Consider the following 27,247-nt stretch of genomic DNA (forward strand, 5'->3'; position numbering starts at 1 on the left):
CTTCCTTAGAGATTTGGCTGTTAAGAAATGAAGAACAAGCTATGTGGTTTTTGTGATGTGACAACTAATGTAGTAGTTCCTTCCTTTGATTTATAAGACTTCATTTAACACAGTGATACATTCTACTCCCAGGTACTATGCTAGATGGTGGAGTTTACAAAATTGAGATGGTTTTTGCCATTAGTTGAGGAGCTTGAAAGTGTACAACTTGGGAACCTTCAATATGCAATTTTTTTGTTCTTATAAGTACATGGATTTTTTTTTTTTTTTTTAACTTTTTGGGTGCACCATGTGGCATGTTGAACCCATGTCCCCCACAGTGGAAGCACAGAGTCATAACCGCTGGACCACCAGGGAAGTCTTAAGTACATGGAATTTTGAAAATACTTTTATTCAACATATATACAATGCTAAATGATATCTTTACAGAGTCTATTAATATCAGCCAGTCATTGATGTTAGACTTCCCAGAGGAGCTCTTATACCACTAAAGCTTGTTTAAAAGTCAGTCATTTGTGATTATCAATTAATAATACAATTAATACAACATTTATAAAAGGCATATACCAAAATTGTAAATGAACATGCCCTTTGACTCTGTTCACTTTAGGAATTGTTCCTACAGAAAAACCTGGACAGATAGGAAAAGACATGTACAAGGGTCCAGTATAGGGATGGTTAAATTCTGATGCATTCATATGACTGAATTATATGTAAGTGTTAAGTAATTGGTGAGGCCTGGTATAGAAAACTATGACATGTGCTATACAAGAAGCAGGTTGCAGAATAATGCAACCTGTTATGTCTGTCCATATGAATTAAAGTTATAATAATTAGCATTTATTAAGCATTTACTATTAAGCACTACTCTTAATTACATTAGATGTATTCAGTAACTCATTTAATCCTCACTGTAGCCCTAGTTAGCTTTTAACCCCTATTTTAAAAGAAGAGTTTAATTCTTCAAGTTCATGGCTAATACGTACCCAAGCCACAATTTGAATCCAAATCATCTGGCTTCCAGATTGCTCTACTGTGCCTCTCAAAAATATAAGGGAGAGTGTACTTTACTTTGACACACATCTACTATATCTGACTTTGATTCTAGAGTAAACATGTGATTTGCATTTGGGAAAAAAAATTTAAAGTCAGCCATCTTAATTAGATGTCAAGTTCAAGCATTTAATTTTCCATTGAAAGTTTACCAAAACAGCAAATCCAAAGTTAAGGAAAATAGCTACATAAGATGAGCTTAATTTAGATTAAATATGTTGAGGTAGACATACCCATACACAGTACAAACCCCAGGATGATTCAATAGAGACTATTACTGGGTCTCATTCTTCAGGAATAGAGCTTTTCTGGTACTGTTTGTTGCCAGAGGCTTCCTCCTTACTTAACCAAATTTTGCAAACTATAAAGCATAAAGCAAGTCGGAATTTTCCCTCTCAAATATTTTTAAAGGAAAATACCCTTTATGTAGTCGAAAAGGGAAAGAACTTGCTATTAAATCTACTTGCCATGTCTGAATCATGTTACCCTGTCTGCACACCACCCCTTGGCTGTATCATCTCTTGACTGGACTGTACTAGTGCCAGCCCCTCTCGGTCTGCTTGCCTCCCTCTAGGTTCTTCACAGGACAACCATAATGAGATTCTGAAAAAGAAAATTTGATTCTGTCATAGGCTTCCTCCTTTAAAATTCTTCCAAGAGCTTTTCATTGTTGTTGGGATAAAAACAAATATCCTTCAGGAGGCCAGTAAGGCTTTGCGGCCTCTGGTTTCTGGACACTATTACAACTCCTACATGTCTTTTTAAGGGCCTCACAGGGCCTTCATATAAGCCGTTCCCTCTATAAGCTTATTAACTCCTAATCTTTCAGACCACTGCTGAAACACTTCAACAGAAAGACCTTCCCTGACCCCCAAACCAGGTCAGTTACCTGCTATATGTGTTTACTGCTCTATGTTCCTTTTCTTCAAAACCCTTACTACAGTTGTAATTTTAAATGCCTTCACGTGGTTATTTAAATGTCCATCTCCAACTAGATTATAAGCTCCTAAGATACAGAATAGCTGTTTTTGCTTATTTCTAGCAGCTAGCGTAATATTTTATAGCTATTAAATGAATAACATCATAAGCTATTGAATCACAGTGCTACATAAAGTAAAATAATGAGAAAATAGCATTCGGTGAATATTTGGTGTTTTTATCATTCCTTTCATTACTATCCTGTTATTCCTTTTCAGTTGTAAACTGAAAAGGTCAAGATAAATATATATTATGGAGTTAACTTGTTGAACATTACCTACAGAAATATGTATGTACTTGTATTTCATGTAAGAGAAAAATGCTTTCTCAGTATTCATATGACAATTGCTCCATATAGGAATAATAGTTAATCAACATAACTACAACTGTATTTTCAGGCCCGTCATGCATCTTTAGATCAGAGCATTCATGGGACATTGGCTCTTAATTCTTAAATTTGCAATCAGAATGTTTTCAAAAATAAATATTATGAAATTGATAAGAAGCCAAAATAAATTAGGACAAATAGCTATGAAACCTGGACAGAAGTCTCCTGTTTCTCATCTTCTAGAAACAGCTTCACAAATCACTTGGAAAATTAGTCTAGAGGTAAACATAATAAACCACATTTCCTGTCCATTCTTGATGTTTCTTGAGAAGTGATCAAACAGCACCTGTTGTTGAAGACAGCAATAAGGCCTGCCTCTGATCCTCAACCTCTGATTCTGAATTAGTTTCTTAGCTTGGACTGGTCAGGAGGCACTTCCTTCAGAATTTTCATGAGTGAATTTAAGCGGGTATGTGTTAACATTATCTTCTCTTTCAGCTGGGAAGAGAAATATAGATATCAGGGCATCTTAAATTTAACTTTCAATCTGATTCTAGAAGCCACTTCAGATTAAAACTAGTGACTGGGAGCTGGTAATATTACAACACATTTCATAAGTACATTTGTTCTATTATGAAAGGACTTTATACAACAAACCTAGAGCACAGTAAGGTTACAGATACAAAGTTTCCTGTGAAAAAAGACCAGTCACTGATGCTGAGCATTGCTACTTCTGGTATCCTTCCTTCCTAGCCCTTATCACCAGGTAAGTGTTAACTCCGAAACATGGGAAGACAAGAATAAAGTGCGATCAGAAAGCTTGTGGAGACAGAAGCGTTAATCAGTCTTTCCCTCTTTTTTCCAGCAGCAAGAATTTTTTAAATTCTTATTCACAGTAACATATATCTGTCTTTAATTGCTAATGGCCTTCAAAGGTAGCTCTGGTTGTCAGGTTTAGCACAAATGTTTCCGGTAGATGATTTTCAGTAGTTTGTTTTTTTTTCCCCAGCTCAGAATAGCCATATCTAAAACCAAACTTAATGATTGTTACCCAGTTGCATGAAGTTACCATGGATAAGTCTTAGTTTAAAAAAAAAAAAAAGAAAACACCCAACTTATTTCTGACATAGCACAAATCTACTTTTTATAATTCAAAATACAAGAATACTCAAAATACATCGGGAAGTTTTGCTTAAGCAGGTCACTGTAGAGCCCATTAATCTTATTTGGGTGCCCCTGGACATAATGAATCATTTTTGTTACTTTCAAGATTTTTTTTTCAGTCTTTAATGTTCAACATTTTTGCTGTGTATTTGGTATACTACTACTACTAAGTCGCTTCAGTCATGTCCGACTCTGTGTGACCTCATAGATGGCAGCCCACCAGGCTCCCCCATCCCTGGGATTCTCTAGGCAAGAATACTGGAGTGGGTTGCCATTGCCATATTGGGTATAGTTCTCTGCATCTATCTTACCTGATAAATGAGGTTTATCGAGGTCTTAGACATGTAAATTGTTTTTCATCAAATTCAGGTAGTTTTTAACCATTATTTCCTTGAACATTTTTTCTTTTTCCTCTGCCTTTTGTACTCCCATTACTGAAGCATATTTAGGCATGCTTATGGTATCCAACAAATCTCTTAAGCTACTTTATTTTCCTTCATTCATTCTTTCTCTCCCCTTCAGATTGCAAATCTCATCAATCTGTCTACAAGTTTGCTGATTCTCCAATCAGCTCAAATGTGTTGTTGAGCCACTTTACTGAAATTCTCATTTATTTATTGCACTTTACAATTCCAGGATTTCCATTTAGGCTTTCTTTTTTCTTTTTTCTCTTTAGGAACATTCTCTATTTAATGAGACACTCATCAGACCTTCCTTTACTTCTTTTTAAGTCTTTAAAAGAAAATCGTGCTTCTTTGTGAAAACACCAAATGGCGGATGATGCCAGTGCTGCGGGAGGATAAAATTGTATGAAAGACTAAAAACAAAAAAAATCATTTATTTTTGGCTGTGCAGGGTCTTCTTGCTGCACAGGCTTTCCTCTAGTTGCGGTACACATGTTTCTTGCTGCGGTGGCTTCTTTTATTGCAGAGCATGGGCTCTAGGGTACACAGGCTTCAGCAGTTGTGGCGCACAGGCTAAGTTGCTCCACAGTATGTGAAATCTTCCCAGGCCAGGGACTGAACCTGCGTCTCCTGCATTGGCAGGCAGATTCTTCACCACTGAGACACCAGGGAAGCCCCATACCTTCCTTTAGTTCTTTAAGCATGGTTTCCTTTAGCCTTTTGCACATATTTTTAGGGCTTCCCTGGCTCAGTGGCAAAGAATCCACCTGCCAATACGATCCCCTGGAGAAAGAAATGTTGACCCACTCCAATATTCTTGCTGGGGAAATCTCATGGAGAGAGGAACCTGGTAGGCTAGAATCCATGGGGTCACAAAAGAGTGGGATACAACTTAGCAACTAAAAACAATAACATATTTTTAACTGCTACTTTGAAGGTTTCCTTTGTGAAGTCTCAACATCTGGGCCTTTTCAAACAGTTTTTAATGCCTGTATTTTATCCTGTATGGGTCATACTTTTTTTTGCACATCTCCTAATCTTTTATTAAAACCAGACATTTTTATTTTGGGCTGTGCTGGGTCTTCGTTGCCGCAGGGAAGCTTTCTCTAGCTGCAGTGCCAGTTGTGGTACATGGGCTTCTCATTGCTGTGGTCTCCTGTTGCAGAGCTCCAGCTCCAGAGCATGCAGACTTCACTAGTTGTGCAGAGGCTCTAGAGTGCTTAGGCTTCAGTAGCTGTGGCGCATGGGCTTAGCTGCCTTGCAGCATGTGGGATCTTCCCAAACCAGGAATCTAACCCACCTCCCCTGCATTGGCAGGCAGATTCTTAACCATTACACCACAGGGAAGTCTGGAAAAACAAACATTTCAGATAATACATTGTAGCAACTTGGGTTATTAAACACCTGCCTACCTCCATCCAGATGGCTCAGTGGGTAAAGAATCTGCCTGCGATGCAGATGTGGGTTTGATTCCTTGGCTGGGAAGATCCCCTGGAGAAGGGAATGGCAACCCACTCCAGTATTCTTGCCTGGAGAATCTCATGGACAGTGAAGCCTGGCGGGCTGCAGTGGAGCCAGACAAGACTGATCTATTTTGACAGTGCCCTGGGACACAAATTGCTCCATAGCTAATCCAATTAAAATCAAACCCATTTGTATGGGTAGTCTTTAAGGCCAGTCTTCTTTTGTTCTAACCCCAGAGGGCTCTTCTTAGCTGTCTGTTTCCCTGAGTCTCTTATAAATTTCTAACTTGTCTAAGGTTTAGCTTTTTGTTCACACAGACTACCAGTCTTCTTAGTTGCTCACCAACAAAATCTCCATTGTTTTGGGCAGCATCCTTAGATTTGAATATGCCCATACTCTTCCAAATAAAGTTAAATCTCTGGAAGAGATTCACAGCTACCTTTTTTAAAAAAAATAATCTGCCTTTTTTTATGGGCTGTCAAGCTAGGGTGGAGATAGTGTCTCTCAGAATAACACCTCTGCTGTACCAGCAGGGTCCTGGACAGAGGTAGCTTCTGGTCTTTTCTGCTTGCCTCTGTCAGCATGAAGTGTCTGCCTTACAAGCATGCTGGGGCAAAGGACTCAGTAGGTTAGCACTTTTACCCTACTGTGGCTTTGGCAAAACTTGCAGACTACAAATGCCCGTTCTTGCCTAGAATAGAGCTTCTAATGAGAAAGGCTGATATTTAGCCTGCCCCTCCTGGGAGGATACCACAGCCCGAAGCTGACAGCTAGGGGAAAAGGACCCCCGTGTTGTTGGCTATATCTGCCCAGATGAAGTCTCCCTCCCTCTGAGCTGGAGATGCAGCGGAGGGAGAGAGGGAGCAGGTTGTGGCTCTAATGCCACAGGCTTTCACTGCTCTTACCAAGGTTTCGTAGACTTTCTTGAATATCTCTTCATTTGCTTTATTCCTTGAAGGAAATTTCCACAGACTTAAGGTAGCTATTTTCTTTGTCATTTTCTTCAATTATGGCAGTTTTGTTGGGCAGGGGGGTCCATGGAGTTACTCAGGCCATTCCAGAAGTTATCTCCCATACGAAGTATTTCTAATCACAGTATTTACTGATCCTGCTCACCAACTTAGTTGCTCAGAACAAGGTTTGGCAAACTATGGACTGTGTGGTAACCTGCTGCCCATCTGTTTTAATAAAGTTTCATTCCAAGAAAACTATATCCATATTTTATATATTGTCTATGGCTGCTTTTGTGCTACAATAGCAGAACTGAAAAGCAGAGACATCATGGTTGAGCTTAAGATATTTGTCATCTGATCCTTTACAGAAAAAGTTTGCCAATTCCTGGCTTAGAACATGGTTTCATAAGCTTAGTTAACTGTACAAAAAAGAAAAATAAAACACTGTTCTATCCTAGAAAGTACTTAAACTCTGAAAAATAAATGCCCTGGTTACTAAATGTATAATTACCAAGGAATAAACTATTAAGAGTGCTAAAAACAAAACCAACAGTAAGTTCTAAGGTTGTTCTTGAGGGTAATAAAGTAATAGCCAAATTTCTATTTAGAATGAGTCAGCAAGCTACCAAAACAAACCTGCTTTCTTCAACTCAAAGCCATCAAACACTAGTAAAACCCATTTAAATAAGAACCCTTAATAACGCTTTTCAACACTCTTTCCTCTGAGATATCTAAGCTTAAGGTGCTTGCAAGGAGGTCAGATTTATCAAGGATGACAGTCCATACCCAGCACAGAAAGGAAGAATAGGAATGTGGAGCTCAGCAGCTCTCCACCTCCTCCTGAACCAAACCTGACAATATGGCTTCACTATTTTGCTTTGTACCACAGATTCAATAAGGAATGCCAAACCAAGTATAAAGAATTATAAGAGTATCCACCATTTCACTATCCCTAAGTTCATGGGTACAGATTATCAGGAACTGTCTATATTAAAGAAAACACACAACCATGATGAAAATTTACCTCTGCAACCTTTTCTGCTAGAGGGATGATGTGGATATCCATCTCAGATGCATTTATGATGGCTTTTGTTTTTAAGAGGTAGCTAGATAGAAAGCATAAAGAGAAAACATTAGTACCATACCACAGTTATGATGATCAAAGAAACAAACTTGCCATACCTGTCAAGCAAAGATTACCTTCTTCCTGATACCCATTTCTAGATTCATAATGTATTTCGCAGGAAAAACATTCTCAGTTACCAAGTCATCAGAGAGACCCTATGCCTCATCTCACCCCTTTCCAGCCTGGAATCCACTAGTCAAAATTACCCCAGGACAAACTAAAGCCAGAAAACCAGGGTCACATGAATAACTGTAATAAGTGTAGGCCTCACACACCACCAGTAGACTGTGTAGCACAGTTAGAAGGAAAGTAATCACATTGTGACAAACACTGTTGGGTGCCTACCCAACAGCCATTCCTCAAGGCTTTCTTGCTAACAGAACCCAGATTTTGCTTAGGGCAGCAGTGTGCCCAGTCCTAAGAGATGAATCATACCTGTTCTAGGCTAACTCTGAAAATCTTATTCCCTACTGTCACATAGCTGCTTTCCCAGCTTAAGGGACCTATTCCCTGCATTCCCACACTTTCCATATCCTTTTCCTTTCAGTTCTGGATGCTACTATTTATGGATGTGATGTTTAACACCTGCAGCATCCAAGAGAAAAAGGCCATGAGAACCAGCGATGCTAACCCACAGCTCTATCATGGCTGAGCTGCTAGGACAATCACGGAGTAGCCGACTGTCCCACCCTGTTCTTAAAGCCACTCTTAGGTTTTCTGTTACTAGCAACCAAATTCATTCCAATACCCACAGACACAGATGTATCATAGTCCCAGACTCAGGCTAAATATACTAATGTCTTTTTTAAAAATTTTTATTATTTTTATGTTATATTGGACTATAGTTGATTAACAATGTTGTGTTGGGGTACAGCAAAGTGATTTAGTTATACATGTATCTAGTCTTCCTGATTTCTACTTAATCAAAAAGAATGTACTGACCTTTGAGTCCAGTTCCTCATTTTAAAGACTTAAGACATTACTTAAAATCAATAGTTTTTTCAAATTTACATTAAAATTTTTTGTTACTAAAAGCTTACTTCCCTAAGCAAAAGCTCAATTACAACTGTGCTAAAGTAATTCCTTATAACTGTTTCTAAAAAAGATTTGAGGTTATTAACAGCATACATTTAGAGATACTTTTCCTCATATCTCTAAACCTAATTCTAAATAAAAATTATTTAAGAATGATTTAGATAATGAAAGAAATCCCAATCCATCTCAAGAACATATTTCCTGTTAAAAATGTGCACTGAAGAACCTCATGATAAAGGGGTTTATCAAAGCGCATTAAAAAGAGAAGGAAACTTCTGTTTTATGAATGGAAAAACAGGCTTTGGAGTTAAGACATGGACTCAAATCTCAGCTCCTCCACATCTCCAATCCCATTTTCTTTTTTTTTTTTTAAATGTTAGTCTTGTTTATCTCACAAGACCTACAAAAATTATGGGAGAAGTGTTCTATAGCCCTCCGCAAAGGCGGGGGGCGGCGGAGAATGACCCTAACTCTCCAATCCCATTTTCTTAAAAACACATTGAGGGAAGCATAGCACCTGGTCATCAATGGCTGTTTTTGTTTCTAATGATAATGAAAAAACTTTGATGGATGTTTCAATTTGTTGAAATAACAGAAAAGCTTAACAAAAAGTAGAATTTATAATTAGAAATATAAGAAATATCTAAAGTAATTCATAAGAAGGAACAACCAATAGGGAACTTTTTCTGACTTTATAAGGCCACATGATAATTATTTTTTACTTAGGTCAGGTCTCTTCCTTATCTCATCACCTGGGAGTAGTATCACACAGGATACAGATATGCCCACAAGGTCCTGCACTGTGGGAGGCAAACAGAGGCTGGGTACGAACTTGAAAAGTGTTTATCACAGCATTATTTTGCAAAAACTTCCCTTCCAAAAGGTCCTAGAATGAAAGAATATCTTCACAGTATGATTATCAACACATGGTAGTATTATGAGACATTTACAATAGTCATATATTATGAGACTATATTTTGGTCCCATTGCCATCTTTTTTTGTAAGAGCAGTATAGCACCTGGCTTTAGCATCTTCTCTAATACAAACATTCTGCCTTTCCTGGAAAATGTTTTAAAATTTATTTGCTGAAGAAAATGTAAGTCTACTTACCACACCATTTTGTCACTGGAAAGGCAGAAGTGGCCTCTCAAGGCAGCCAAGGCAGCATGGGTAGAATATAGGTGGAAACCAATGGGAATCTCACAGGAACTACAGAATAAAAGGTTGTAAGTGCTGGAGGAAAAAAAAAACAGGATATGAGTAACAAAAAAAATCAGAGAACAAATACAAAATAACGTCTCTGGACTCATTCCTAAAAGCTAGACTATAATAGGAATGAGACTGAAGAAATGTCACATTCAAGAAAGGTTAATTACACCCTAAATGACAGATAACTTTGTGAATTCTGGCTACAAAAGCAATCATGGATACACAACTGTCACTTCCCTAAAATAATTTATATCTGAAAAGCAGAAAAAGAGCTAACTAACCAGATTAACATTTAAACATATAAAACTATATATAACCATATAAATTAGCCACCATCAAGTCAATTTTCAATTGAAGTAAAACAGTCAAGCTGACTAGGGCTTATTAAGCAATTTATTAATAGAATGCAAATCAGGATTTTTTTGCAGATGTAACAACAACAAAAAAATTACCCAGACAAAATGAAAAAGAAAGAAATTGTATGATCCTAGCAAGTCATCTACTGTATTTTCCTTTATCCTCTAAGAGATAAGGAATCAGGAAATGTGGTTTTAGTTCTATTTAAACCATTTGAGTAACTAATTTACCTTATTTGCTAGTATATAAGACAAAACACCTCTTGATGAAAGTGAAAGAGAAGAGTGAAAAAGTTGGCTTAAAGCTCAACATTCAGAAAACTAAGATCATGGCATCTGGTCCCATCACTTCATGGGAAATAGATGGGGAGACAGTGGAAACAGTGTCAGATCTTATTTTTGGGGGCTCCAAAATCACTGCAGATGGTGACTGCAGCCATGAAAAAAGACGCTTACTCCTTGGAAGGAAAGTTATGACCAACCTAGACAGCATATTAAAAAGCAGAGACATTACTTTGCTAACAAAGGTCCGTCTAGTCAAGGCTATATAGTTTTTCCAGCAGTCATGTATGGATGTGAGAGTTGGACTGTGAAGAAAGCTGAGGGCCGAAGAGTTGATGCTTTTGAACTGTGGTGTTGGAGATGACTCTTGGGAGTCCCTTGGACTGCAAGGAGATCCAACCAGTCCATCCTAAAGGAGATCAGTCCTGGGTGTTCATTGGAAGGACTGACTGATTCTGAAGCTCTAATACTTGGGCCACCTTATGCGAAGAGTTGACTCAATGGAAAAGACCCTGATGCTAGGAGGGACTGGGGGCAGGAGGAGAAGGGGATGACAGAGGATGAGATGGCTAGACGGCATCACCGACTCGATGGGCATGAGTTTGAGTAAACTCCGGGCGTTGGTGATGGACAGGGAGGCCTGGCGTGCTGCGATTCATGGGGTCGCAAAGGGTCGGACACGACTGAGCGACTGAACTGAACTGAACTGTACTGAATTCACTGAGTACCTTGTTGTCACTTCTAAATCACAATACAGACACGACACAAAGTTCACCAGGCAGTATTCAAGGACATAACTTTCGACCTGTGTTTTTCTCCAGATTCCTAGGTTACAGCAGAATTAGTCCTGCTGTAGTTTATTACAAATTCCAGGTTTAATGCAAGTGTATAAGTCCTAGTTATGTCAAATGATTGTAGTTTATAAACAATGATTTTCACTATACACTTAAAGATCATTTTCTCCTTTTTTCCCCTCCTAGACTTAATTTTCTTAAATTCACTTCACTGGCACAACCCACGAGGGAAATGTGGCCCTCAGAAGATCTTAAAACCTTTACACAAATATCTTTTCCATTTAATTAAAACATCAAGCTTGTACAAGACAATCAGATAAACGGAGCATCCTTCAAATACACTGTATGAACGGTACAGACTTTTCTCCCAGTGGAACATAGGAAAAAACTTCTTGTCCAAGTCGGTTCCCACGCTCTTCAACCTCAATAAAGTCAGGGAATAACTAGAGACAGTTCTGGAATTTTCAGTACGTACCTGCCTTTGAGCGAGCCTTCAATGCCAACTAGGAACGGAGCCTCCAAAACTACGTTATTTGTGACTCCTAGAAGGCAAACACAGGTCAGAATGGCTATCTGTGAAGCACTGAAAGGGAAAGCCTCTGCCAGCCAGAAAGGCTCATCATGGCCACGAATATCATAAAAAGTTATTCGCCCCCCGCTCCTGGCAAAGGAGTTAATTTCCTTCCAGATTTTCATCCCGCTTTCCTCCCAGCCGCCTCTCAGTCACCCAGTGAGAAGGCGCCGCGCTCACTCACTGGAGAAGACCACGGCCCCGAGGGACCGCGACAGGTCCCAGGCGAGGTGCACAGAGTCAGCGAGCACGGCGTGGCACTGCGCGCACTGGAACACCGCGCACCGCTCCGGCTGCAGCCATCGCGGCAGCCGCGGGCGGGAAGGCCGCTCCTCCAGCCCCAGCCCTGCGGGGCCGACCGGCGAAGACCCTTTCACCACCTGCGTGTCCCACTCCATGGAAGTCGTAAAAGGTTCATCAATCGCCTTCTTAGCCCCATCACAGAAGTCACCCAGTGGCTGCTTTGCAATTCTAGAGATACGCCTCCGCGGCCGAGCAGCCATCTTCCCGCAGCCGCCGCCGCCGTTTCAGACTATTCAGGCCCCGCCCCAAGTTCGGTTCCTGCGTCCTCATTGGACAACGTGAACCGGGGACTCTGCGCGCACTTTGTTGCCTGGACACGCCGTTTGGCGCCTAGGTGTTGGGGAGGTGTGGAGGAGATCGTGGGTCAGGTGGAAGGGAAGTCAACCATTCTATTGGTCAGCACCAAAAGACCCCGCCTTTAACGCATTTTTAACCAATGGAAGTGCAGCTTACGTAGTTTAAACTCTCTATAAATATCGGTTTGGTCAACGCTTAGAGTGGCGCCAGAGCGTTGAGCGGGCGCTTTAGCGAGTTAAGTACGGGACCTCTGCGTGGTTGCCTGGATTGCAGTTCGCCATGATTGTTCCCTCCCTGGAGGAGCTGAACTCCTTCAAGTACAGTGACCTGCAGAACTTGGCCAAGAGTCTGGGCCTCCGGGCTAACCTGAGGGTACGGGGCCGGTGACGGGGGGTTAGGATATGCGGCTTCTTTGAGACGCTGTGGGAGGGGGCCGAGCGGGAATTTCGAGGGCTGAGACGACTGTCCTGGCCCGGGGGCGGTAGATCACCCAAGAGTCCAAGTAACCGTGCAAAACCGAGAGAGTGTCAAAGTTTTTACCTTTGTTGAGGCTGACTCTTACAGGGGTTCAGAAAGATCCCCGCCTCCAAAATTGTTTGCTTTGGTTTTATTGGGAGTACTGTGATATTTATCAGGTCATCGGTTAGGAAACGCAGGCCCTTTAGAAAACTAAAGGAATGCTGCATCGAAACGCCAATTAATAGGCAGTCGCGAAAAACTCCAAACAGCTAACAGTTCTGTAAATTGTTAAGAGGTCCTAAAGTTTCCTCCTACTTGAATGGAAGGCCTGGAAGAAAGGGTGATTTTTAGGGAACCTCCCCCGTGGATAAGTTTTTATAACTCAGCTCTGATTCAGTAGGATCGTTCGTCTATTGGTCATTGTTGTGGTAGTGTTCTATTCAAAACCGATGAGGTCTTTGACTCTGTTACTGCCAAACGTTTGGGGCAAAATGTTCTATTCGGGACTGGATGTATATATTGTTCTGTATATTTAGTGGAGTTTTCCCACATAATATTGAAGTATACTCTGGAGATTTATTCTGCAAGCTGTAGTATTTAAACTGAGTGAATGTTTAGATCAGTCCTCACAGATATTTTAAGTGGTTAAATTAACTAAAATAATCAGTACCCAGGTACCAGTTGGGGCTAAAGAATAAAGAACTATCTCTGGAGATGTTTTTGAGCTATAGTATTAATATTTAATGGTTTCCCAATACTTCATCAACAAAGTCTTAATTCCTTAGTTTAAGTCCCTTAATTTTTTTTGCAGTCTGGCTGGAATCTTTTATCCAAGGCAGCAGCATCCAGACTGCTGCGTGAACACTTGGCACCTTTGTCCATCTTTCTGCCTTTGCTAATTCTGATCCTTTGGCCTCAGATCCCTTTCTCTCTCCTTTATCTGCATGAATAATTTCCACTTACTCTTCACAGTCCAACTGAAATGTCATCACTGACCTGGCACCTTTTCTTTTCGCCTCCTCTTTCTTCCCTTGGCCACGGGTCCACCGCCTCAGTAATCCCAGGGACCCTCCACACCTTTAAGTCAGTGTAATTTCAAGCACTTTTTCTGAACTCTTGCAGGCTTCCACCATGCACTCTAGTTATTTGTATCGCTATGTTCTCTTCTCTACTGAATGTTAAGTGCCTTGAACAGAGATCTCATCTGTCCACCTTGGAAGTCTTTATAGCACTAAGTGCAGTACGTTTTATTTGGGATATGTTGGATTGTTATTCAGAACTACGATTTACAATCACTTCTTGGCAGTGCTAGAGTAATGCACCAGAGAGTAGTTCTTTTAACAAGAGTTATTACGGAGGTTTCCTACTTGAGTTTGGAGCTCTGGCTAACATTAAGGCCCCATAACTTTTTGGATCTCTGTAGAGCTATTGCAAGTTCGAAAGTGGGGACTCAGGTTCAGTTTTTCACTTTTTCTGAAAGTCTCACCTATGTTTTTCTCATAACCAACTGCAGCCAGTTTCTCCTTTTAAAATCTAACTTCCACACAGTCAGCACTATTCTTTTCTTTTTATAAATTTATTTTATTCAAGTAGAGTTGATTTACAATGTTGTGTTAATTTCTGCTCTACAGCAAAGTGACTCAGTTGTACATATATATATATATTTTTTCATTATAGTTTACCACAGGATATTGAATATGCTTTCCTGTGCTATACAGTACCACCTTGTTGTATATACATTCTGTGTGTAATAGTGAGATACTACTTTTAATAGTAAGGGAAAAGGAAGGGACAGTTACTAAGATTTATTGTACAGCCATTGGTCCTTTTCTCACTATTACAAGCTTAGATTATAAAGACTTCTGCTCTTTCCACTTTATTGCAGCTCCCTTCCCTCTCCTGGCAAAATTCCACAACTGGTTAAACCCAGCTATACGCTTAATTCTTACTTGTACTAACCAGCTGACCCTCGCTGGAGAAGATCATCTAACTTTGTTCACTGTGCTTAATTTAAATGTGACCATGAATTTAACTTATGATTTATTTGATTCTCCTACATGTCTTTGGTAGTTATTAATTTTCCCATTATTAAGGATAATTCTTTCCAATCTTATCTCAAATTGGCTCCCTTCCAACACTTGATGACTTCTCCTCTTAGGTCATGGAAAAACAGATGCAGTCAAGCTGAGAATTACCTCATCTTTCCATCCCCAGACCCACCTGTTATATGTTATAGTAAAAGGCTATGCCTAAGGGAAGCCTGGCCGTTTGTGCTAGAGATCCCATTGCCCTCTCTGGGGCTACAACTCCTGCAATTATTCCTCTCTGCTACATCAGTTTCTCTTAGTCTGCTGGCTCATTTCCATAATGTGCACAATCACATTTTATGTTAATTTTTATTTATTTTTACTTTTGTCTGTGCTGGGGTCTTCGTTGCTGCTCAACAACTTTCTCTAGTTGTGGTGAGCAGGGGCTACTCTCTAGTGGCGATGCGTGAACTTCCCATTGCAGTGGCTTCTCATTGTGGAGCATGAGCTCTAGGGCACACAGGCTTCAGTAGTTGTAGCACAGAGACGCAGTAGTTGTGGCTTGCAGCTGCTAGAGCACCTGCCTCTGCCACAGGCTCCTCATTTCATCATTGTTTCATGTTTGAGGTTTTCTCAGCATTTTTTAAAAAATTTCTTTCTTTCTTTAGCTCTATCAGAATCTTCATTGTGTCATGTGGGATCTTCCGTTACTGCACATGGACTCTCTAGTTGTGGCCTGAAGGCTCAGTAGTTGCCCTGTGGCATGTGGGATCTCAGTTCCTGGACCAGGGATTGAACCTGAGTCCCCTGCATCGCAAGACAGATTCTTAACCACTGGACCGCCAGGGAAGTCCTTTCACAGCATTTTAAGATGTCCTAGAAAATCTGTGCAGCATACAGATTTAACAACACTTTAAAATTTTCTAAGAGGATAGTTTTTTTTTCCCTGCAGAACCACACGACATGAGGATCTTACTTCCCTGACCAGGAATTGAACCTGTGCCCCTTGCAATGTAGTGTGGAATCTTAACCACTGGACTGCCAGGGAAGTCCCAAGAGAATAGATCTTATGTTAAATGCTCTTACCTCCAAAAAAACCAAAACCCACAGAATCCAAACAGAACAGTAGGAAACCTGGAGATGATAATGGTATGGTAGTGAAGATGGGTTCACAAGTGGTAAAGAACCCATCTGCCAATGCAGGAGATGTAAGAGATGCGGGTTTGAACCCTGGGTTGGGAAGATCTGGAGGAGAGCATGGCAGCCCACTCTAATATTCTTGCCTGGACAATCCCATGGACAGAGGAACCTGGCTGGCTATAGACCATGGGTCACAAAGAGTTGGACACGACCAAGCAACTTATCACACAAACATATCAATTTGTATACATTAAATATCAACAATATCAGTTATACCTCAGTAAAGTGATTGAGGGGAAAATAAGTCAGAAGAACCAAGAGTGCCTAATTCTGTCCTACCAATTCACCCACTTCCCAAGAGAGTTTCAAGAAGCAACAAGGAGAAAAGAGTATGTTCCTTTATTACTACTAGCTGACATGGTGCTTGATACCTTGATGCAGAGCCTTCAGGTAAAACTCACAGCCTAAGCACAGCCTATCCTGTGCCCAGAAGCTCAAACTAAACTGGGATATCTGCCTTTCTTGCCTGGTTGGTGTTATTGTTCAGTTGTTAAGTCGTGTCCGACTCTTTGTGACCCCCTGGACTGTAGCCTGCCAGATCCTCTGTCCATGGGATTTCCCAGGCAAGAATACTGGAGTGGACTGCCATTTCCTTCTCCCGGAATCGAATGTCTCCTGCATCTCATCCACTGAGCCACCAGGGAAACCCATTCTTGCCTGGACATGTGGCCAGTTGTAAACGGTACAAGCAGAGAACAGAGACTGGTAGCTGGGCCCCCCTTGAGAAGGAAATCTGCATGGCTGGTAGAAAGAGGGAGCCCAGCCATGTGCTTGAGCTTCTAAAGCACAGGAAAACATAACCCATCAGATTGGTATTCCTCTTTCAGGAAAGACCTGGAAGAAAGGTTCCCTTGGTGGAAGGAGGAACTAGAAGTTCCCTTTCCCCAGAGACCTGTAATCATCCTCCTAAGACTCTGTATTTGGAGTTTTCCATCTTTGGGTCTGAGCTTGCCAGGTGGTGCTGGTGGCTCAGACTGTAAAGAAGCTGCCTGTAATGGAGAAGACCTGGGTTGGATCCCTGAGTCAGGAATGTCCCCTGGAGAAGGGAATGGCTACCCACTCCACTATTCTTGCCTGCAGAATTCCATGAACAGAGGAACCCTGGCGGGCTGCGGTCCATGGGGTCACAAAGAGACACGACTGAGCGACTAACACACGCACACATTTTAGGGACTGCCCACATACCTCCCCCCGCTACCACCACACACACATGTGCTTCACCAGGTACCCAAGCCAGAAACCTGGGTGTAATAAAATTTCCCTTTTCCTCAGCCCCCACATTCACATTGATTTTATGTACTAGGAAGGTTATTAATTCGTCCATGTAGCCTCAGCCCTGTTCTAACTCAGGCCACAGTTGTCTCTGGTTTCCTGCAACAGCCTCCTTGCAGGTTCCCTGTCTTCCATCCTACCCTCGTCAAATGTATCATGCACATTGTGCAGACAGAGTCATCACCCCAAAAAATGCAGAACCGACTGCCCTGCAACAAACTCTGCAGACTGCCTTTAAAGGTCATCCTCTTAAAGAGTCTTATAAGGCCTGGTAGGATCAGGCCCACTTTCCCAATAGTCTCTCTCACCAGCCCATCTAAACAGCTCCCTGCTCAGCCCACACTGAACTTTAGTTCTTCAAACTGCACTCATTCTTGCCTTCCCATGCAGTTCCCTACTTCCCACTCTCCTATTTGTTCTTCTGCCTCAGCATCTAGTGACCTCATGCCTTTATCTTAGAACTGGCATGTACATTTACCTACTGAAGTCAGCCCTAGTACAGTACCTACCTGTGTTCTCACACGACATCTAAGCTTCCTTATGCTGGCATTTACCCCACTGCACTGTAATTGCCACTTTCCTCTCTGACTTCCCCATTGTGCTATGAAATCTGTGGGGACAGGAATCAAGTCTATCTTGGTCATCCTACTCCAGCCTGTCTAGAGGACGTTTGATGAATATAAGAACAGGAGATGTTCAATGAATCTTTCTTGCTTATTTGCTTTTTGACTCTACTGATAAGGTCTTTCACTTTTCTGCAGGCAGACAAGCTCTTAAGGGCCTTAAAAACTCACCTTAAAAATGAAGCAAGAAAAGAAAATGAAAATCAGGTAAGTAACATTTTCATCACCTATTAAATAGCAAAACAATCAGTTAATGAGTGAGAAACACAGTTGGTAATGACTTAAGACATGGTATTTGTTACCAAAGGGATTGATATTAGTAGTTGTAAATCCTTTTATTATTCTTATAAATGGCAAAACTGTCTCTGTATTCTGTTAAGCAAGATGTTTCAAATAAATGCAAAGGTTAATTACTAGTTGCCAAAAGAATGCCAAATTGTATGAATGGGGAGGGAACTGGATTTGAAGTCAGAAAAACCAAGTAGGAGCTCTGTCTTTTGTGTGTATGTAACCTTGGAAAACTTATATTATTGACTCTTAGTTTCCTGTTCTTTGAAATGGAAATAACATCTTCTCTGCTGAATTTAGTGTTACGAGAATCAAATGCAGTGGAGACAATGAGAGTGACCTGTGGTAGTCTATGAACCACTGCTGCTGGGAGTGATTGTCATAGCTGCTGCAGACCCACACCAAAGAGTTTCGACAAGGCTTGACACCTAAATGGGTCAATGATATTAGCTGTTGTTGTTATTAGTTATAGCATAAATTAATTCGTGCACTTTTAATAATTTGTGGGCATTCCCTGGTGGTCCAGTGTTTGGGACTTGGCACTTTCACTGCCATGGGCCTGGGTTTGATCCCTGGGTGGGGAACTAAGATCCTGCAAGCCGAGCAGTGCGGCCAAAAAACTAGTAATAATAATTTGCTTGTTTACATGCACTAATATACCTTTGAATGCTTTGCTAACCTAGTTTTTTTTAGCTTGGGTTAAGTGTGATTATTTCTTTTTGAATACTTTGTAATTCTTCACTGTGCCTATAATTTCATGCTGGAGAGTTTTAAAATTATCTGTTGCATATGTGCTATGTTTTTTATTCAGTTTAAATTCTGATTCTTCCTGAGCATTGTAACTGTATGCATGGGACATGGCAGATTAATGTCTTTTTTCCAGGATGAAATTCCGACTTCTGCATTCTCTTGTGATGAGACTGAGATACAGACCAGCAGCCAGGAACACGCTGAGAGGGAGCCGGATGACCATGTCACCAAAACCAGAGGAAGGCGTCAGACTGTCCACAGGAGCCCTGACTGGCAGGCAAATGGAAATGCGCAAACTGCAAAGAAGCTACCACCTGTGCCCAATCTGGTATATTATCAGGGAGCTTTCTCTTATTCACTTGTGATATCAGGTGATGGTAAACACTGCTCTGAGCTCAGACCCTAGTCTGGCTTTATCATCACACCTCAGGGACTGGCACTCAGGAAGTACTTATTAAGTACTAAGCACAGGGACTTCTCTGGTGGTCCAATGGCTAGGACTCCATGCTTTCACTGCCGAGGGCCCAGGTTCAATCCCTGGTTGGGGAACTAAGATCCCATTAGCTGTGGGGTGCAGCCAAAATAGAAGTATTAAGTTCAAATTAAATGTTTGTTAAATAAATAGGAATGAAATTCATTAAGTGTTTACTTAAGTAAGGTGTATAGTAAATAAGGAAAGAGATACCAGTATCAAATACAATTTTTTTTTTTCCTCCTTCCTAACTTGTCCTGGGCCTGGTGATCAGCTTGGTCTTTGAGCAGTGTCCTCATGAGATTCCAGGCACTTCTCCCACCGGCTTTGAGAGGATTCTGGTTTTATTATCCTTTCATTCAAATGTAACTTTTACAAGATGGTCCTAACTTTTGTGTTCTAGCTTTGTGTAAGACCTTACTCGTTGACCTGTCCAGGTCTTTCACTGTTAGTTTCTCCTCCCTCGGAGAGCTTCCCCTGCCACGTATGCCTTCCAGTTGTCCCTAGTCTCTCCTGTGCCCAAATGCACATTCTCACAACACGTGGTGAGGCAAAGAACCTGATCTGCCATTCAAAAGAAGCTTAGTCTCTTCCTTTTCTTCCTTTAACTCCTTTTCCCCCTCAATTTGGTAAGTATCTTTGGAAGACAGTGATTACTTTTTTCTTTCCTTTTTTTAACGTCTGACTATAACGGTGTTTTTAATGATATAACTTTTTTTATTTTTTATCTTTTTGATGATTTTTTTTTTTTAATGATATAATTTTTTTCTTTTGGCTGTGCTGGATCTTTGTTGTGACTTGCAGGCTCTTCAGTTGCAGTTCACTGGCTTAGTTTCCCTGCAGCATGTGGGATCTTCGTTCCCCCATCAGGGATCAAACCCATGTCCCCTGGACTAGAAGGTGGATTCTTAACCACTGGACTAACAGAGAAGTCCCTAATGATATTTTTTTTTAATTGAGGTATAATCAACACATAACACACTATCAGTTTTGGGTGTACAATGTAATGATTCAATATTTGGGGTGATCATTTCACAGTATATAGTGTCTAGTTAACATCCATCTCCTCACATGGTTAGATTTTTCTTGCGATGAGACCTTTTCAGATTTACTCGTGGCAATTTTCAAATGTGATTACTTGTCATTTAAATCATTTATTTCTTTCTAAAATTTGTAGCAGAATCATTCAGAGATAAAAATATGTGGCCCTACTGAATCCCAGAATCAAGAAAAGCATGAAAGCCAGGTTCTCAGAACTGCTGTAGAAAGTCCTTCTCCACCAAAAGAGAATCAAGGAGATGGGAATGCAGTGTCCTCGGGAAAACGTGGACTGGATGGTATGCAAGTCATTTTTAAAAAATCTAAAATTGCTAGGGTGACTGTGCTTTAGTTCACTAGGACTGCCCTAACAAAGTGCCACAAACTGGGCAACTTAGAAATTTATTCTCTCACAGTTCTGGAGGCTAGAGTCTAAAATTAAGGTGTCAGTAGGGCCATTCTCTTCCACACTAGGGAGAATCCTTCCTGGCAGCTTTGTACCTCTGGTGATGGTTATAGACCTTGGCTTGCAGCTAAATCTCTGCCTCTTCGTCATGTGGTATTCTCTCTGTGTGTCGTTTTCTTTATGTTGTCTTAAAAGGACACCAGTTATATTGGCTTGTGTGTGTCTGTGCACTCAGTCATGTCCGACTCTGTAATCCCATGGACTGTAGCCCACCAGGCTCCTCTGTACATGGGATTCTCCAGGCAAGAATATTGGAGCAGGTTGCCATTTCCTTCTCCAGGGGATCTTCTGACCCAGGGATCGAACCCTGTGTCTCTTGCATCTCCTGCATTGGCAGGCAGATTCTTTACCACTGCAACACCTGGGAAGCCCAGGTCTATCCCAGTGACCTCAGCTTAAGTTGATTACATCTACAAAGACCCTTTGCAAATAAGGTCATTTCACAGTTACTAGAGATTAAGACTTCAGCATATCTCTTTTGGGAAAACCTTTCCACCCAATATACCATTATATAGAATTTCAAGGGTTTTGCAGTGAGAGCAAAAGTTAGAACCAGGTATAGCAGGCCATCAGGTCACCTTTAACAACTGGTAGAAACCAGAGTAAGAGTGATAGCTGGAAAGTTTCAGGCAGTTAATCTCTAGGCGGGATGAGGGGAACCCACATTCTGCTGATTAGCTCCTTCTGGCCTGCTCCAGAGACAGATTCAAAGGCCTGTTAGCTCCCTCAAGTAGGACAATTAAAAGGGATCTTCATGGTCTACCTTCCCAGCAGTGTGAGTGTTTTATTATGATAAATGTATATTTTACTTAGTCTGTAACCTGAAAACTTCTTCTCTAAACTTTCTCAACTAAATGTTTGTTTCAGTAAAGCCAGAAGACACCCCTGGCAGTCCAGTGGTTAGGACTCCTTGATTCCACTGAGTGGGGCGTGGGTTCTATCCCTGGTCAGGGAATTAAGATCCCCAATGGTTCATGGTGTGGCCACCAAAAAAAAAAAAAAAACGGCCAGAAATCTTCAGTTCCCTTTTACCTAATAGGACTTGGTGCTTTCTGATTTCATCCCTTAGGAAGCCTGCCAGTTGCAGCAGTGTCTCAGTATTTGCTTCATCCCAGCAGTTTGTCTGGGACCTGATGTTTGCCTGAGGGGACTGAGAGAGAAATGATCCACTCATTCCACTAGGCAGTCTAATGCAGAATTTCTAATGCTGAGCCTTCCCATCTTCCCCAGCATTTTGAATGTGTTACTAAATTTAGAAAATTAAAGGAGTAGAGGTTCTGATTCAGTAGGTCTGAGGTGAGCTTGAAATTCTGCAGATTTAATAAGCATCCCCAGGTAATTCTGATGCATATGCCTCATAAACCCACTTTGAAATCTTGAGATGAGGGGAATGTAAAGAAATATGACAGAGTCAGAGGGGGTGTAGAATTACAAATGTCTGGTATTCCACCAAGCATGTTGTCGAGAAGACTTACCTCTGGGACCCGGTTTTGAAGGCATGGGAAAAATGAGGGTAGATCCTGTAAGTCAGGTTTGCCCACTGAAGTGCTGGCTGTTTAAAGGAGAAAAATCGGATCATGTAGTTTCTGGTGAGAGGAATTTTTTAAATTTTATTTAGACATAATTCTAGACATGAAGTTGTAAGAACAGTAACAAGAGTTCCTATATATCTTTCACCTAGATTTTCCAAATATTAATATTTTGCCATATTTGCTTTATTCTTCTACATATATACATATATACATACTTATATGTGTTGTATACATTTTTTCATAAACTGCTTGAGAGTAAGTTTCAGATATGTGCCTTTTTACCCCTAAATATTTGTGTGTTTCTTAAAATATAAGGACTTTTTCTCACAAATGTACAGAGTGCAGTTCATATTCCACATGATAGTTAACCTCTAACAAACAACCACTTGTCAAGGTTTGGTATAGTATCAAAGAAGAATATCCACAGTTATCTTAAAAGGCCATTAAATAGTCTTCACTTTCAACCACATAGCTGTATATGGCAAAATTTGCTTTCATATATTACTTCAGCCAGAACAATATATCACAAGTATATGCAGAAGCAGATGAGAGAATCCAGCTGCCTTTTATTATTAAAGAAATTGTAAAAGAAAAGAGAAAATAACCACTCAACTCATTTTTTTTATTTAGAAACTTTAGTCATTTTTAATTATATTACGGTATAGTTGGGTCTATTTTTAGTGAATCAAATATCTTTAAATGTCTTAGTTTTAAGTCTAGTACGGTACATATTGATACATGAACAAAAATTCTTTGGGGTCCTTAATTTTTGAGAGTACAGAGGGATCCTGAGGCTAGAAAGTATGAGACTTCATAAGTAACCTTATTTAGACAGACCTGATTTAGATTTCATCCCAGCAGTGTCCCTTCAAACAAAGGCAGGCTCATCCTTGGCATTTCCTTGCCGTGCCTCTTTAAACTACTTTAATCTGGAAGTTCCGCAGCCTTCCTTTGTCTCCCAGTGCGTGACGTTTTTAAAATACAGACAGTTTCTTGGGTCCTCTGACTTAGTTTGTCTAATGTTGTTGATGATTAGAATCAGATCATGCCCTATTGGCAGGAATCCCACCAACTAGGACATAGTGTCCTTCATAGTCAGCACCCCAGAGGGCTCAGGTATTGGTTTGTCCTGTGACTAGTCTTGTTAACGTGCATCACTTGGTTATGGAAGTGTCTGTTAGGTTGTTCCTTTGTTGTAGTTATTATATTTTCATTTATAATCATGCTGTGAAGAGTGGCTCTGATTCTTTACACATCCTATTTGATGACCAAAGTCCAAGCAAAAGCCACTGCAGCCCCTCCAGCTCTATCTATCCATTCTTTTGTCTTGTTTTTTAGATGCATTGGGAAACGTTAAGGATGTAAGACTTCATAAGTAGCATTTCTTGAAAAGTCACTTACACAGTATTTAGTAGATTGCCTCAAGCTAAAAATGATGTTAGAATGTGGAAGATAAGTAGAGGGAAATAGCAACCGTTAAACACATAATGATCTTAATTAGATTTAAAGAACAAAAGCAAAACAAGCATACAAGTAAAGGACCTGAGAAAATATGCCAGAATGATAATAGTGTTTCTTAGGCTGGTGGGGTAGTGTGATTTTTATCATTCTCGTTAAAACAACTAGACATGTTCATAGCAAAAGTTCTGGAAAAGTGTTTTTAAATTTCTGATAGGCTTATAAAGCTATACAGGAAGCACAAAATTTCTGTCTGCTAATTGTGGTGATGCTATAACTCTGTGCTGCTTACATACTATTTCTCCCACAATCTTGTCAGAGATTAGCACATGAAAATGCTTCATGTTAACTTATTTTTTTAAATTGAAGTATAATTGCTTTACAGTGTTAGTTTGTTACATTTCTTCATGGGAATAATTTTTAGAAATCTTTCACTAATTCTGTATCTCTGGATTCAGATAATGAAGATCCAAGGGTACCTTCAAAAAGAAAGAAGTCTCTCTACACAGATGGGTTTTCCAAACCTGGAAGAAACAAAAAAACTGCAAGCACTACTCCAAGTAAGTTACTCTGTTGCCTGGCACATAGAATGTTGATTGTAGGTATATTTAGAATACTTAAAATGCTGCTCAGCATGTATTAGAAATTCTATTACTTATTATGCTTAGTGGGAATATAATTAATTAGAATAGCACAGAGCAGAGGTAAACTATTGCCCATCTTGGCCTGTCTTACAGCCCTTGAGCTAAGAATGTCTTTTACAGTTGTAAAGCATTGTATAAAAGAAGGAACATAACTCAGAGACTACATTGTGTGTGGCTGTCAAGCATAAAATATTTATTGTCTGCCCCTTTACAGACAAAATTTGCCAACCCTTGGCATAGAGCTTTCTTAGCATTGTGCTTAGTCACTCAGTCATGTCCGACTCTTTTCGACCCCATGGACTGTAGCCCACCAGGCTCCTCTGTCCCTGGGGTTCTCCAGACAAGAATACTGCAGTGGGTTGCCATTCCCTCTCTCCTTAGCATTATAAATTCCCTTCTCTTCTTAGCATTCCCTTCTCTTCTTAGCATTATAAAATGTCAAATTTAAGTAAAGGCCATTAATTAATTGGTGAGGTGGAGGACAAATCTGTTAATCTTTTCTTATGCTCTGGACTAAGCCAAGATGTCAGTAGGCAGTGAAATGGAGAGACTGTCAGTGTTTGATAGTTTATAAGATGAATATGTTTTTCTCCTGAGTTTCCAAAAACTAAATGTTTTGAAATTAAAATTTCAGCAAAAATGATGTTTGAAGTTAAATATTAGGAATACTGAGATGAGAATAAATGTTAACAGATTAACATAAGGAAGGTGAATAAATGGATTTTGTCTTGTTATTAATTTTCACATTTGGGAAAATACTCTAGACTTTAAGAAGCTTCACGAGGCTCATTTTAAGGAAATGGAGTCCATTGATCAATATGTTGAGAGAAAAAAGAAATATTTTGAAGAACACAATTCATTTAATGAACTGAAGGTATGCTGATAAAATTATGTTCTTAGTGGTACTGTTTGATTTTAATGTTGATACTGTGTATTACATAGCATGGTTAATACAACTGGCTTTCTATTATTCTATTACTGGAATAGATTTGAGTTTAATATATCTTTTTTATTTTAAATTTGTTTTTGAGAATTTTCAAAACCCTCCAGATAAAGCAGTGAATCTTCACTATAAAAAAAAGTTAAAAAGAAAGAAAAAACATTAAGAAAATATAGCTTCTTAAAATTCTTAAAATAGAAAAATATTTAAAGTAAACAGTTAAAAAAAAAAAAAGTACAAAAGAAAGGAAGAATTCCAAAATAGCAATAAGTTACTCTGTTTTCCACAATCAGGCATTGTGCCTATCACTTTTGATGGGGAAAAACTGATTTATGGCTGAAACCACCTTCTTTTCCTGTCCTTAACTCAAAGGGAAAAGGGGTGACTAACAGTGGCTAGCTTGAAGGCTTACTGTCATAACTGAGCTCCCTGGACTGGGGGCCTTCAGACCAGGTAGTGCTGGACTTGAACTCCTTTGAGTAAGAGAAGGTGAAGTCAACCCTGAGGTTGAGTTAGCAGAAGAGGAGTGAATTAATAACATCCTAGGAAGTTGATGTTACTGTCTTATATGGTATCTGTTGTTAAAGGGGTGCCTCACATTTGGATGGGAAACATTTTTTAATTTAATAATACATAATAACCTGCCTATTTCTCAAAGAATTTGAGCCAGTTTGTGGTATTACAGCACAAAACAGTATAAAGCTGTTTTTAAAAGGGCAGAAAATGAGCATTGTTAGCAGGTACAGTGTCTGCTATATCAATTATTGAGTTGAGTTTTAAGCTTTCTGATACCCATGGCAGTGGGGAAATGCACTGGATAATAAGCTCTAGATAATTAAAAAAACAAACAAAAAAATACATGTGGTTCTTAGAGACTTAATCTTGGATAATAAATGTTCACTTGAACAGTGTTTATAAAACCACTGTTACCACAGTTGAAGACAGTGTTATCAACCTTCTAGCAAGCAGCAGCATCACCAAGTCAAGGCATTAAACATCTCTATCCCTTCATACTGATCTAACAACATGGGTGGACAATCCAGAGAAGAGATACTCAGTATGTCCATAAGAAGACTTTTAAATTTTAACAAGGGCTAAGTTTCACAGCATTCATCACTAAGTATCACAGCATTCATTACTGAATACTGGGACAAGAGGCCCATCCTGGGAAGGGAGGTAGGGAGAAGGGGAGTGGCCTGCTGATGCTTTACAGAAAGTAGATAGCTTCTTTCTCTGCATAGGCATGAGCTAGCTGCAAATATGCCTGGAAAGAGAGCCACTCATTTTCCTTACCATGAAGCTGAGTCTACTTAAAAACTTTTTATTAAAAGTCAAGCTTTTTAACCCCGTGGACTGCGGCACTTCGGGTTTCCCTGTCTGTCACCCGTTCTCGGAGCTTCCTCTTACTCATGCCCTTGATCTGAAAGGCAACGGCATGGGTGTGAGAAACCTCTGAGAACGGGTGATAGACAGGGAAAGCTGAAGTGCTGCATGCAGTCTACGGGGTTACAAAATAGTGGGACACGACTGACAGTCAACCGAGCAGGCCAAAGCCTAACCTCATGATTTCATGAGATAAACACAGAGAAAGCTGTTAAGTATACGAACCTCAGAAAACACCCTGCCTCAAAACTTTTACTCCACAAGGTCTGTTTTTGCATACAACAATGTTGGTCTTGTCCAATCTCACGAGACCTCCAAAAATTAGGTTGAACACACTTATTTTCCAGCTCTGACCCTACCTAACCGAATCTCATGTA

General features: G+C 40.2%; 2 protein-coding genes across 2 annotated transcripts in view; one reads left to right on the forward strand and one right to left on the reverse strand.

The window, feature by feature from the left end:
• Positions 1–366: 366 nt before the first annotated feature.
• On the reverse strand, positions 367–12,302 carry OIP5 (Opa interacting protein 5). The gene is made up of 5 exons (XM_020877550.2): positions 11,903–12,302; positions 11,623–11,689; positions 9,617–9,739; positions 7,369–7,450; positions 367–2,857 (listed from the first exon to the last, which is right to left on the reverse strand). Exons 1-5 carry the CDS (start codon positions 12,219–12,221, stop codon positions 2,762–2,764), a joined length of 687 nt encoding a protein of 228 aa, XP_020733209.2. The 5' UTR covers positions 12,222–12,302; the 3' UTR covers positions 367–2,761.
• An 87-nt stretch (positions 12,303–12,389) lies between these two features.
• Positions 12,390–27,247, forward strand: part of NUSAP1 (nucleolar and spindle associated protein 1) — a 28,948-nt gene continuing 14,090 nt past the window's right edge. Inside the window, exons 1-6 of the mRNA XM_020877543.2 lie at positions 12,390–12,690; positions 18,038–18,106; positions 19,071–19,265; positions 20,587–20,746; positions 24,362–24,463; positions 25,312–25,421. Of these exons, the coding sequence (XP_020733202.2) occupies positions 12,598–12,690; positions 18,038–18,106; positions 19,071–19,265; positions 20,587–20,746; positions 24,362–24,463; positions 25,312–25,421 (729 nt within the window). The 5' untranslated portion in view covers positions 12,390–12,597. The remainder of the gene's footprint in view (positions 12,691–18,037; positions 18,107–19,070; positions 19,266–20,586; positions 20,747–24,361; positions 24,464–25,311; positions 25,422–27,247) is intronic.

The sequence above is a fragment of the Odocoileus virginianus genome, chromosome 6, assembly GCF_023699985.2.
Source record: "Odocoileus virginianus isolate 20LAN1187 ecotype Illinois chromosome 6, Ovbor_1.2, whole genome shotgun sequence".
Taxonomy (NCBI): domain Eukaryota; kingdom Metazoa; phylum Chordata; class Mammalia; order Artiodactyla; family Cervidae; genus Odocoileus; species Odocoileus virginianus.